The sequence below is a fragment of the Glandiceps talaboti genome, chromosome 6 (genome assembly GCF_964340395.1).
Source record: "Glandiceps talaboti chromosome 6, keGlaTala1.1, whole genome shotgun sequence".
Lineage (NCBI taxonomy): Eukaryota > Metazoa > Hemichordata > Enteropneusta > Spengelidae > Glandiceps > Glandiceps talaboti.
Window position 1 is genome coordinate 19,912,290 of NC_135554.1, and position 15,118 is coordinate 19,927,407.

The following is a 15,118-nucleotide window of genomic DNA, read 5'->3' on the forward strand; positions in this document are numbered from 1 at the left end:
AGGTTACTTATCATGTAAAGTATACAGTTGCTAGGCAACATGAAAACATTACTCCTCATTCATTCATTCATACCTTATGGTGGAAAGGTAAATCATTAAACTCGAAACACATCATTTTTTTGTCAACAATACTCAATTTCAGATAGTTGACTGTCTATTTCAACAGCTCAATATCAAACCACCAACGCAATTGTCCGCCGACTGAAATCAACCAAATGACCTTTTTACATACAATTTGATTAGCATAGAGGTAAGGTAACGAAGCTAATCACTTCTAGTAGCGTACATTGTGAAAAAGTATTCACTCCTGCATACATACATACATGCATACACACTAGGAATACAAATCACATGTCATGTATATTCAATAACATACTACTACAGATTGTATTCATACTTTCCTGTACAATTTTAGCAAAGAGACATTTTTTTTTTGCATTTGACCTTCATTTTCGTTTGGCCGATAAAGAATTTCTGACATCAGCTTGCTTATTATAGCCACATCACTTTTGTTTATACGTAAATCACTTACATTTATTTGAAATCTGTCTGCAATTGATTACCTGTGGTTTGGAATTTATCATGAGAAGTGATCAATTTTCATGTTGATTTTTTTGGCACAAACAGAATTTCAGCTGAATGACACCTAAAATAAGTTAAACTCAAGTATACAGTCCAACTTATAATTAAACAAGGCTAAGCATATATTTTATTGTTTGCATAGTAACGATGACATTAAACAAATTAGGGTATATCATTGTCAATAGACACATCTATAATTGAGATTATTACAACTATTATGTAATCTAAACATTATGGAGTGAATTTTAACATATATGGTCAAATATGTACAACTTTTTTTTTATAACTATCAGATAAATCAATTAGTCTGAACAGTCCCCAATGGTTGGTGTCTGCTATGAAACCACTCACTACCAATATGAGTATATATTACATACATGGAAACAAGATTGGAGCTTCCAGGCTAATAATAATATATAATAGCAGACACAGATCCAGCGAGACAAACAAACAACTATATATGATGCCTCCATCACCAATGCAGTGCTACATTTTTAGCAAAATATTTCTATAAGTTAACAATTACAAAATTCTACTCGCAAGCATTTTATAAGCAAGCTGTAAAATAAGAGAACTTATACTACGACTAGACCGACTTGGCCAATCAGAGGCCTTGATTCAGTTGGTTATATGGAGCCAAAATCCACTTTTTCTTAGGGGTGTGACCTATATTACGTTCAGCACTCAATTTGCATACAAAACACACAATTTTGAAAAAAAAATCCATTTGAGCCAATCACGCCATGGTATAAGTAAGATAGACAACTCATTCGGTAGGGTTATGTGCCAAAAACTCGGGGGCTATGCCCCCTCGTTTATTGGCTTGTAACCCTCCTGAACTCGTTGACTATCTATTACAGATTAGGGGAACTTGAGCACGGTATAAAATCAAAACATCTTGTATAATTAATGAAGTATAATCACTAGGGAAATCCTAACTGCCGTAGCAATGTTGGTATAAACTCCTACATAACACCTACGACTATACGGCTTATAGTGTCCACAGAGAACTACATCTACAAAATCTGATATTATTCCATATAAATATATGTAATCTTGTAGTGTTGGGTCACCATTAAAAACTAGGTTGCTGTACATACATGTACAGTCGCATAACTTGCACTTGTCGGTTGTTTGTTATTTGATAAGTACTGTTAGGTGCTGTCAATTTACAATCCAGAGTAAACAACAACTCTACAAAAACAAGTCATAGATGGTAGTAGTGGTGGAATATTTCAACTAATTATTAAACTGACAAAGGACTCTATTCAAACCAAATACTTATGACTTGAAATATATTATCATTTCAAATCATTGTCGCCTTTATAATCCTCATCTAGAAAAACCACATCTTTATTGATAAAGTGATAAAACAAATTTTACAACCAATTGTCTGATCTCCATCTTTGTCTGATTTGTGAGAAGTCATAAATGTTAAGTGCAGGTGTTTAATGTTTCTTTTTATTAACAATTCATTTTTCTTAATGTTGAATGTGATTTTTTTTTTTATTGATTTTCTTTACGTGCATGCTCAATGTTTTCATGTTGTTCAAAAGTTTTATGTCGACTTTGATTGTGTTACAGTGTTCAAAGTTTATGTTGAAATCATTTTTTTCCCCTGAATTTCTCAAAAGTTCAACTTTTCACTTCTTTTCATTGCACATGTGTTAAATCTCCTATATATCCTCCTAGCATTATATTTTGCTTGCATGAATAATTAAATACATAAGATTTACTTAATAAACAATAAATCTACACCCAAGGCAAGAAGTCCTTATCTTCTAGAGTTGTATAGATTTGATGCTACCCATGGTGTCAATTGATCAGACTCTTGAGAGCTTGATGCCAAGAATAGCACCTAGACTAATAGTTGAATGACCCCCCATGTATCCACACTGTATAAGTACTTAGTACAGATTTCTGAAAACTTGCAAGTCTACTTGGTTTTCCATTTTTGTATCAAATTCCCTAAACATTTCATATTTGTTAGTGAGAATAGTCAAATTTTGGACAATTTGTTTACACACCCTAAATGCAAAGTAAGAAGGGATTGTCATTAGTTGAATGTCACACACACACACCATGTATCAATGTACACTGTATAGGAGCTAGCTAAGCTACGCACTGCTGACATTTCAACAGCCTACATTGTGTGGTTTGTATTGTTAGGAAATGATTTACTGCCTAAGACTGGTTTGGTTTATTTGGGTAACATAAACCAATACAGTACCAGTAAAGTGAGAAAGAAAACAAACCTAGCAAAGGATATCCCCCATTAACAAAGAAGGAAGTATTATTTTATAGTTTTGTTATGACTGGGACTGTAATGGGTGTCATTACTTTTACTTATACAGTTATATTGTATTCTGCAACCTAACCAAATTGACTTTATATGGTTTTGCTTGCCCTTTCATTTCCTTGCCAAACTTTGCATACATTTATGTGTTTTAAATAGTGTAATGCTAATTTGGATTGTTTTTTTTGTTGTTTTTTTTTTTTTTTTTGGGGGGGGGGGGGGGGGGGTGTCATAATTTAACATCACTTTCACAGCCTTTAATAGAATAGGCATATGTTTCTCTCAAAAAACTGAAAAAACTGCCTTCCTTGCTCACAGAACAGTGATGCTTTTGAATACAATAATTTTTAAAAAAGAAGAAAACTAGAGGGTCTCAACAAAATGCAATAGTATATGTTTGAAACACTTCCCTTTAGGCTCCTTAGCTGTTATAAACACTCTGGCTTTCACAGCCTGTTCAGTGATTTAAATACTTTCAGGTCACCAAAAGTATGTCAACTCAGCTCAGGTTATTGAATAGAAAGTCGTGATCAAAAGTGTCATCCTACGCCATTAGTTAGTCTAAGAACACTACAGCCCACTCATTTTTAATACAGCTTTAAATCATATCCCCCCCCCCCCCTGATCGCGATCTTAGCTGAGATTTGATGCCACAGATAGATCTACAAATGTACGCCATTATAGTTTGTACATTAGTATGTTTGATGGAACTGGATATGACATGGTCTCAGTCTTACTTAAAAAGCAACTGTACATTATAGCTTATCGTGAAGGCCATTCCAGGAAATAAAGGTATTTGCATAAACTTTGGATTCTGGAGAGTCATTTCATGATTTCTGATTACATACATTTTGCCCGATTGCCAAAGAACGCCAAATTGAAACTCTATTTCACCTTTGTTGTTCTCACACTGGTCCATCATTGCCGCACTGGACTTAGCAGACATACATATGTATTAGATGTACACAGTCAGTGAATATTCATGATTATTAAGTGCTTATTACCTTTAAACAATTACTTATGAATATTCAGCGTGCATCTAATAAATATGCATGTTTGCTCTGGGTCGATCACACAATGTCACACAAGCTCAACAAACAAACATCATTCATTTAGGTCAAAGACCCCCTAAACAAACGTTCACTAGTGCACATCAAACGTTTATACATGATGTAAACTGTGATGAAAACCACTGTGGTCACATCACTACGATTGATAAAATGTAAAAACATGATTGTAAACATAATACTACCAGAAACCCAGTACCACATCTCACATTAGAAGTAAATTTTTATCAACTTATCAACATCTCAATAGACTACAAAAGCTGTTATCACTGAAGGAGTGAAAATTTTCTGTCCAAATTTGGTTAGAAGTGCGAAAATGAAGTTATCAACTTATCAACATCTCAATAGACTACAAAAGCTGTTATCACTGAAGGAGTGAAAATTTTCCCTCCAAATTTGGTTAGAAGTGCGAAAATGAAATTCAGCAATCACACTGATGCCAAACCCCCTCCCTCTCCTATAAAACGACAGAAGTTTGTTTATTGAGCTTTTGTGGCATTGTGCGTTTGTCCTTTATGTCCCAGGGGCAGTGGTGGAGTAATGTGAGAACAAGAAAGGTGAAATAGAGTTCCAATTTGGTGTTTCTTGGCAATTGCACAAAATTTATGTGATGTGAAGTCATAAAATGACTCCCCTGAGAACCAAAGTTTATGAAAATACATCTTTTTTCCTGGAGTGGTATTCCCCTCTAAACAACAAAATTCCATAGCATCTCCACCACCACTGTATTACCTTGTGTACAGTGTGTCTGCTAGTAATATCAACAATTCTAAATGTGTCTATGTGTGTATTTGCTCAGATTGATCAAGTCTCAGGAAATTATTCCCATAAGTAATCAATAAACACTTTATGCTGAATTGGTTCACAATCTGATAGGATCTCCTGTGAATTTATATCACCAGAAGCATGAAAATACTTCACAAAGTGCATTCATCTCATGCTGTACTTCCTGAATATCACTGTTGTTACAATTAATTTAGATTATATGTAGGAGCTTAATATATCTTATAAATCAAAGAGAGCAGATGATGTATATTGCTAAGCAACAGCGTTTGTTTGGTTTTACTTTACTCAAGAAATTTAGGGTACATTTTTTATACCACAAAATAATAATAATTATTATAATAATTTGTTGTTAAATTTATTAATATTACATTTTATAATATTTTAGAATACAGGGATGAAGATGTCAACTGGAAGCAGTTTTCGAATATTTTTGAAATTTTTTCTTACTCATCTGTCTTGTTTTTATATAAAATCATGAAAAGAAGAATGCTGTGGTATCGCGAGTAAAATCATTTATTTTTAACAGAAGTTTCACTTTGTTTCTTCTTTTCTTTCAAATAACACAAAGAAAAGTGATAATAATTCCTATGGATTGAAGAATATTATGCTGGTCTATTTGACTCACAAGACACAGATTTTGAGTAAACTTTTATGTACAGTTTTTTCTTGCTAGCCTACTGTTAATCTAGAGAAAAGCCGTTGAGTTTGAATCTGATTTTCCTGAGATCTTCAGATTCTGACCCGACAGCTATTCCTTGCATGAACATATAGCCAACCAACTGTTAGTCTTGTTCCTTATGTATAATTACAACATGTTACAATTACTATGATCATCTCCACTCATGTATAGGGAAAGTCGTTATTCAAAACAGAAATCTGTGCTATCCCCAACTGCATTCACATAAAACATGACAACGACAGTTATCGCATTCCCATGTGATTTTAGTTTCAGACTGGGGAGATGGCTGAGTTCGATTAATGAGCAATTGTCTAAAGAAATTAACCAATTGCAACTGCCTGTCAAGTGATGGATTACTACTGACATGAGTCGTTTATCCTTCACCTAGTGGGGTAGCACAGATTTCTGTGCTAGAATAACGACTTTCCCAATATATGAGTGGAGATGATCATAGTAATCATAATACATTGTATAAGAACTAGACTAGCGGACTGTTCATATGTGATAAATTCTCACCAAAATATTCGCAAGTTTGTATAGATACCAAAATCTGGCCAAACATTTTTGTAAAACAAATCTTGATAGACTTATACTTATAGTAAGAACTGACCCCAAGCTAAGATTAAGAGTAAATATTTACATTTCAAACTTACACTTGGTGGGTGAATTTCTTAAATATTCAACCTTACTCTGCACAAATGTACATTTCTCAGAGTATATGTACACAAGTGACCATGTCCAGCCAGAAAAGCATCTGACATCATGCTAAGACGTAAAAGTAAATATTTATATTTCAAACTTACACTTGTTATTGAATTTCATTATCTAATATTAGACCTACTCAGTAGAAAAGTCTATTTCGTAAAACCAAAAATTTCTAGATGAAAACAGACTTCCACATCTACACAGGAACACATATCCAGTGGACTTCAAGCTAAGATGTAGAATAAATATTTAGACTACAATAGACACAGGGCATTCTCTGTTGCAAATAGTCCATCAATCTAAAATGACTTCTGTATTAATTCCCCCACTCCTCTCTATATATTCCATATTGTTGCATAATATTTGTATCTGTAACATTTTTTTATGTAATTTATTTATTTATTTATTTATTTATTTTTTTTGCAATTGCATGAAAACCCATTTTGTGGATTCAACAATTGCCATTTATAAATAAATAGATAAATAAAACAGATAAACTACAAATATTAACTCTTACACTTGGTGGGTGAATTTCATTTTCTAAATACATCATACTGGACATACTAGTCTAAATGCTACATGTGATATCAATTCATCTCTTCACCCTGTAATTTAGAGAAATCTTAAGATCATTTATGGATATGGACCAACTCACAGTCAAACTAAAAATGTTGATGTGTATAATATATATATAATCAGCATACAATTCCAACACCACTTTGATCTTAGTAATGTGGACAGATCATATGAACACCAACTTGGCAAGAATTTTTATGACAGTGCATGCTACAATAAAATCAGTATTTTCATCACAATCCTAGCCTAGTCCTTATATGGTTATTGTTATGATTTACACATCCGTGCACTCACAGAGACCAATGGCATCCAGACTATGACAATTAAACCCTACAGGTCGCTTCTACAACATTTTGATCCACATGATGGTTTAACATTTAGACTTAGTAACACAACAATTTGAGGTATGGCTATTTGAATATGTGTCTGCAAAATCCCCAGTTCATAAGTACCTGCAGGTCATTAAAAACTAAACAGGCCTTTCAGGGTCATTTTTATTGGGTGTGCAGTTTTAAAGCAAATATATTACACCTAAAACATGTGGACTTCTAATCCCCTACTTTAACTGAACACTGCAGGTGTGTTTGCACAGAAGTGGTGTTGCCATATATATATCACCGATACAGCTAGGTGTTATCAGCCATGTCTGACATTATAATGTCATGGTATCGGCTCACCCAAGTTAATGTTGTAATATCTATACAGTACATTGTGTTCTATATCATACATCAGGTCTGCCTTTTCCCACCTATAAATATGCATCACATATCAGGTCTGTCTAATTACAAAGAAAATCATAAACTGACAAAAATCTCATTAACATAATAATTGCTACATTCTATCGTCTCACTAGACAAAAATCTTACCAACAGCGTTTCGCCAGTCGTCTGGCGTGACAGATAACTTTACCAATATTGTTACACTTTCTTTGCGCGAGCTACCAATATCTTAGGAGATCATTGCCAAATGTATATGTCCCTGCCTGGTAAACCTAAGGTTTGGCGCATTCTTTGATATTTTTGACACAGCCAATTGACTAACATGTATCAATAGTAATTCAGTTCAAGTCGTGCCAGACGAAATATTAATTAGGTTTTTATCAAGACAGTCAAAGAAGATTCACAACATGACAGAGATAGTTTTGTCTGGCCAGACAAAAAAAACCTGTAGAAATGTTAGTAACAAATTTGTTGAGCCAGGCGACGTTTTGTTTCAGGCATTATGATTTTCATTGTGTCACCTACTGGGTATGCTATATATCATACATCATATCTGTTTTATCACCTATAGGCTATTGCAGGTATGCCATTGTATCACAAATCAGGTCTATCTTATCCCACATTGTGACATTATGCCATATATCACATTGACATGCATATGACATATGAGGTCTGTCTTATCACCTATTGGGTGTGCTATATCACATATCAGGTCTGTCTTATCACACATTGGGTGTGCTATATCACATATCAGGTCTGTCTTATCACACATTGGGTATGCCAATGCCATAAACAACACATCAGATCTATCTTATCACCTGGATTATATATCACACAGGTCTGTCTTATCACCTATATGGTGCGCTATATCACACATCAGGTATGTCTTAACCTATGTGGTGTGTAATATCACATAATCAAGTCTATACAGCTGTCTTATCACCCATGCACCATATATATATCACACATCAGGTCTGTCTTATTACCTATGTAGCCTATTATATTGCCTAACATGTCTGTCTTATCACACTCTGTGATGAGCCATATCACATATCAGGTGTGTCTTTATCACTGCTTTACTATGCCATATCACCTCTCAGGTGGGAATAATCACCCATTAGCACTACACTGTGAGTAGAATGTAACAGGAGTATTGCATGTGAGATAATGACATTTACTTTCTACCGGAGTCAGCTAGTCTGCTACTCCAAATGTCAGCTGCTAAAATCACACATTATCAGGAGTATTACAAATATTGTTACAGTTTCATTTGTTGTGCTTTCAAAGAATGAAGCTAATTTTAATGAAAACAGGTGTTATATCTCAAAACAAATTACATTCTATTTATCTGTCATTAATAACATCACCTCTATTGACAATACACTCAACAATATCGATCTTTATGAATTTTCAATTTACCGCACATTGCTCTGTGAATTCGAGTGAAAGCTGTAGTCACGCAGACGGCTATTAGGAAGAACTAACCTTGCGGTTGAAATTGAAATGACTCAACATTCACATCCCCATTTTTCTGTACGTCTCTAGTATTCTGAGCTGCATCAGTTACAGTGATTTTATTGCCATTTTGTTTCGAATTTAAAAAATTTTGTTTCGTAAGATGCAGATGAAACTCATTATGTTCTGACCACTTTGCTTATTTATATTCACAACATTTTGAGTCTGCTAGAATTTTTCCTTTTTTGCAAGCTTACCATGAAATTTTCAGTTTTTCTTTCTTGTAGTGCGCAGTGTGACTCTACAAGAAAGACAATTTCTTGTAGAATTAACTCCTGTTAGAAATGAAATTCTTGCCAGGATTTTAGTTTTCTCACTCAATTTTGATATTATCCAAGAAACTGTTATTTCTCGTAACTTTATTTTTATCGTATTGGATCCTTAAATCAATGGTACTTGAATTAATGGCTAATGGGTTAAAATTGGTGACTGCAGTTACAGACAATGGCAAACAAAAATGAATTTCATGAAATAAAACTGTGGTCTGATTATTAATGGTTGAATTTTCTTCTTGCGGGCTTTTAGTAATTTCACTGTATTAATAATACAAAATGTAAATGATCCATTTGCTTTACATATGCAGTTAACTAACAATGTCAGAAGTTACAATCTGAAGTCAAAACATCAACTAATAAATAAACCTTTAGCATTGGAATTTTACTGGGGGCTATATTTTCTCCCCTTTTTTTGGCATTTTTTTTAATCCCCAAGTTAATGGATCTAAATAACTTATTCACAAATTGTTACTGGATCATTGGAGATGATGGGAGCTCCAAAGTACGAACGATATTATCTCAAATCCATTAAAAGAAATCAAGGACTTTTATATAATCATAGTCCCTGAAAACTATAAAATAACGCCTGACAGTTTGACAGCTCAGCTGTTGTAGTGTGATGAATGTACGTGTACAAGTATTGACATGTCACATGATATAAGATGATATGGTGTCCCTTGCTTCACCTTTGCAGTCTTTCTAAAAACATCTGATTATGCTTGTATTGTACAAGTCAGAAGATGGCAACCATGTGTAAATAACACTATTAAAGTCACAAAACAGTAACACAATGTTTTAGAAATATGATGCTAAATTCTCAACATATGTTTATGCAGTGGTGTACATGTTTGCCATCTTCTGACTAATGTGCAACAACACATACACTGCAGTCTGCCGTCTAATGATAGCCAAATTTTGTTTTTGGTGAGTCAAAATGAGAAAAACTGGAATTTCTTGTGAGTCGACCCACATATAGTAAGAGCTAAGGGAAACCCCAAATTTTGGTGCATCACTAGAAATTGTGTGCATCTCTGCGGTGCGTCAAATTGGCTTAGAGGGCACCAAGTCACAAAACCGTAATGCTGCGATTTAGAAATGTGCTGACAATTGACACTTTCTCAACATGTGATTATATATATGTGGGTGTAATAATGTCATGTGTTGTAAAAAAAAAGGGCAAATACTGTGTATAACACTACAAGTCACAAAACAGTATTGTCAAGATAATGAAACACCTGCCTTCTCAACATCTTATTGTGTGTATCAGTCTAATATTGTAGAGTGTCTTAAACACTACGTTCAGAAACAGTATTGCTATAATTTAGGATCAAGGTGAAAAGTTAAGAAGAAATGATATCTGAATATTATCAATCAATCTATTTTGCGTAACATCATGCTTTAGCGAGCATGGTAAAGCATACAAAAATAAGTAAATAAAATACAATCATTTAGCCAACTGCTATATTTTTTACATTAACAAAGAAAGTTTCCAAGAGAAAGTTTATCATCTGCAGACAAAATATGTAAAAATTTACTTTTGTTATCTAAGGAATGAAAATTGTAATTACTTAATGAAAAAGAAGAAAAAAGTTTCTTTCTCTCATTTATGTAATGAGAACAAATAATTAAATGATGAAATTCATCTTCTACCATATTTTGACAAAATTTACAGAATCTTTCATCCGCAGGAATCTTATCATTATACATAATTTGATAAGTTTCATTCATACATGTCCTGTGCTTTAATTTACTGCTTTCGGTTTTAGAATTAACATCCAACAGAAACTTAATTGAAGAAATTAATTCACATTAGATGTATCTGCATCAAATTGTGTTTTGCTTAAAATTCATGGGCTTGCGCAGAAAGGAGTCTAATATTTATCAACGCACCAAGTATTGCTAAACTATTAAGTCACAGCGAAACTACTCAGGAAATGATATCGGAATACAACATTCAATAATTTCCATTCATCGCAAATATTCAGTGTTTTTGCGAAAGTTTTAGAACAGTTTCATAACATAAATGCGTAGCAATTTGCATAGTTGTGACAATTGCATCTAGCATTTTTTTTGCTTTTAAAATCAAAACCCTTGGTTACAAACGCTACAGATCAGTTAAAATGAAAATTTCCCCCATAAACATACCAGTCTGATGTTATAAAGAAACCATGGAAACTGCCAGTGAGGTAATTAACATGCATCTATGCATTGAGTGTCACTGCATGTGATAAAATTACAAGAATTTATGTACAAATTCATTCTAATTTCTCACATGATCTTTTTTTTTAAAATGAAATGTGTGAATTCTGAATATACATACATGAATGCACTACTGATGCAGGTTAAAGGTCAAGTGAAACAGCAGGGCTTTTAACAGAAACCTTCACTGAGTAAAGTTCCTATATATATATATATACTAAAATAATGTCTATGCCTGGAGACGAAAGGGCTTGAAGTATATACACTTAGTAGACATTTTAGAGTTAGAATTTACAAGAAGATGATTTAAGGGTTAACATGCATGATCAGCATTGCGGTTACCACAATGATACAGTTTTGTACATCAAAGAAAGAACGCAGGATTTTGCTCTCCCTAATCTGTGGTTAATACATACTTGATAATTTTTGTAGATCACTGGTGAATTCATCGCTATGGTGATGAAACTGTACTGATTAGGATCGGCATGGCAATACTGCAGGATTTCAGCAGTTATCATTGAAACACATACAATTGCAGCTTACATTGAGTAGTACATGTAAAAATGAAGGTATTATTATTGGACAACTGATGATGCACAATAAGCCACGGTTTACAAAAAAAAAATTTGTTTCATGCAATGGTTCAAATAACATGCATGTAATCCCTACTGAGACAAAAACAGTGGTTTGATTGTCTGTTACATCATCAAACTAATGTCAGCTGCACTGAATGGATGCAATGAAGCATTAAAGCAATCACAGCGGACTAACTAACTTGAGTCTTTACGGTGAAAGGGAGTTGTACGGTTTTAACACAACCATTCCTGGCCTACGGAGAATCTAGTACGTACTATCAGCAGCATTGCCACTTTCATGCTTATTAAGTATTCATCTAAGCGCAACATAATACTAACATGTCATATTTTCTAAGAAGTACATTAAAAAGACAATCAACATTTTTAGAACTAAAATTGTGACTGAAAACAGTAAAACTAAAATTGTAACCTCTAAAGACTTTCATGTAAACATATCTCACATGCATACGGAATCCTCGTAGTGAGCGATCACCACAGAGAATGCAAGGGACCCTTACCGACGTTTTAGTCTCGTTAAATCAAGTCGTAAATCCATTTTTGGCAGCTTTTTAGAATCCATGACTGATATAACTGGTTCTTGACACGTTCAACTACAAACAGTGTAAGTTTCCAGAAGTATGGAGTTGTTAGATCCGGCTGGTTTGCACAGCAAACAGTGGGCTGACATACCCGCTGCCGTCAGCTCACCAACACCATACACATCTGTTATGTTAATGACTATAGGCTTTCATATTATGATTGGATTGGGAATAATGGTGTGCCCTCTACACTAAACCATGAGGTGTCACCTCGTTTTGCATAACAGGGATCTGGTAATTAAGACAGTTAAATACTATGTATACAAATCACTAAATCTATAGAAAACTTTCTTTTGGCAATCTAAACATCAATTACATCACAACACAACAGTTTGTCCCTATCAGTTGACCGAACTTTGACCTCTGTGATTCAATTCCAGCTATTGTAACCTTTTCTAGGTTACGTTTCTACACACCGGGTCCACACACATTTCTGATTTTACAAAACTACAATCAGTATGAATTTCTATAGATTATTTATCCTCCTAATATCTTTATATAAATCATGAAATCAAACTCAAAAGAAAGATCATTTGTACTTCAAATTCTTTCAGTATAAAAAAAATGAAAAATAAAAAATTTGACACTATAATAAAATCAATACCAAATCAAATATGTAATTTGACATAAAAGAATCAATAAAAACTAATTCTACATAAAATGTATTACTTTTATTTTGCTAAGGTTTAACCGTTGGGAGATCCTAATAACAGAAAGAGAGAGAGGGCAAAATATGGCAGTGTCTCCACATAGAGTCTATAGTAATTTTGTTTGGGAACCCTGGGGTAAAATTCAGGTAAAATGACATGGTAACCCTGGTAGTTTTTACCTAGACTTATTAGCAAACACACTCTTACATCAGTGCATTATTTAGCACTTGACACTTATAATATTCGCAACCTGGAATATAATTTTCACTGAAAAGGGAAACTGGTTGTTTTGCTTGGACCTTATTTTCACTCTGGCTGATTTTAATAACGAAGTATGAATGGTGACTAAAAGTAAAAAAGTATTTCCGGGGGATTTTTTTAACATGAAAAAAACATCAACCAAAAATGTGAAAATATTCCAAGTGAAAATTTAGCATTCTATAGTAATCAATTTTTTTCACGTCATACATAAAATGAATAAATTATTTACCATGTTTGTGTGTATCATGATGAAAGAAATCATTTTGATAATTTTTTTTTGAAAACAATCCAGATTTTTAAACATTTTTTTTATATTTCTTCTGCCACTGAGAAAGTAGACACCACGGGAATTTTTAGGCAAGTACTGTGATAAAACATATAATTTTTGTTTAAATTACTCTAACTTTTTGACTAACTTTTTATTTCTTGTCAGAAATTAGACACAAAGAGAGTATTATGATGAAATTTATAATTATTATAATTTTGTTAAAATAATTCAATTTTTTTTGAATAATTTAGTCATATCTTCTTGTTAGAAAAGTAGACACCATAAGATAGGTAATAATAATATTATGATGAAATTCATAATTTTGTTTAAAACAATTCAGATTTTTCTATTTGAATATTTTAACAAATTATTCGGTCGCTGAGGTAGGTTCAAAAATCTATCAATTTGTTGATACATATTTTATGGAATAGGTAATGTGAAAAAAGTTAATTAATTTTGATTGTATACCTTTCATGGAATAGGTAATGTTGTGAAAAAATTTCAAAAAATTTATAATTTCGTTTGTATATCTTTTATAGAATAGGTAATGTCGTGAAAAAAGTTCAAAAATGTTTAATTTTGTTTGTAAAACTATATCTTTTATTTCTTATGTCAAAGAACTACACACCATGGAAGAAGCAATATTGTGAAAACGATCATTAAAATCAACTACTGATGCAAATTACACCTATGCTACTTTTAGCTGGTAATGGCATGTTGATGATTGATCTGCTAACAATACACATCACATGGATCAGTAAACTTTACCTCCCTGGCATTGGGGAGCTGTCAATTTAATGATCTGTTGCCATGGAAACAGAGCAAAGGTCGCTTCTTTTCATGGACTTCAAAAATGCCCCTTTTTTAAATACTTGAAATATTTTCAAATATTGTAAAAATCATAAAACCTATTGTATCATAGCCAAGTGGACTTTTGCGTAATTGTTGATTTGATGTATGAGGGCCTCAATTGAAAGAAGCCGATCCTGCAACGCTCTGCGTTGTTTACGCTTACTGAGTTTTACCCAGAATACAGATATTTTATAATAATAATAATTAAAAGTAAAAAATTAGGCTATGATGACAAAATTTACCTACCAATAATGTAATCAAAACTTTATTATATACGACAACAGTTATACTACATGCTTTCAAAATGCTGTGACACTTGTCAACATGTTGTCAACACTTTAGGGGGAAATTTTTTCTCTAATTTCAATTTCACTGTTTACACTGAAATGACAAACAGCCAAACAGAACATTTCAATCTACGAACAATTTTGTCTTAATTGTTTTTTCTAGATATAAAAAATTGTGAACTTTATCCTGCAAATAAAATGGGCAAAAAAAAAAGTCATTATTTTTT

The 15,118-nt window shown here is 33.0% G+C and overlaps 1 protein-coding gene across 1 annotated transcript in view; it reads right to left on the minus strand.

Annotated features, from left to right (window-relative positions):
• Positions 1-12,679, minus strand: part of LOC144436742 (3',5'-cyclic-AMP phosphodiesterase 4D-like) — a 64,600-nt gene extending 51,921 nt beyond the window's left edge. Inside the window, exon 1 of the mRNA XM_078125599.1 lies at positions 12,493-12,679. Coding sequence (XP_077981725.1) covers positions 12,493-12,554 — 62 coding nt within the window. The 5' untranslated portion in view covers positions 12,555-12,679. The remainder of the gene's footprint in view (positions 1-12,492) is intronic.
• Positions 12,680-15,118: the final 2,439 nt, after the last annotated feature.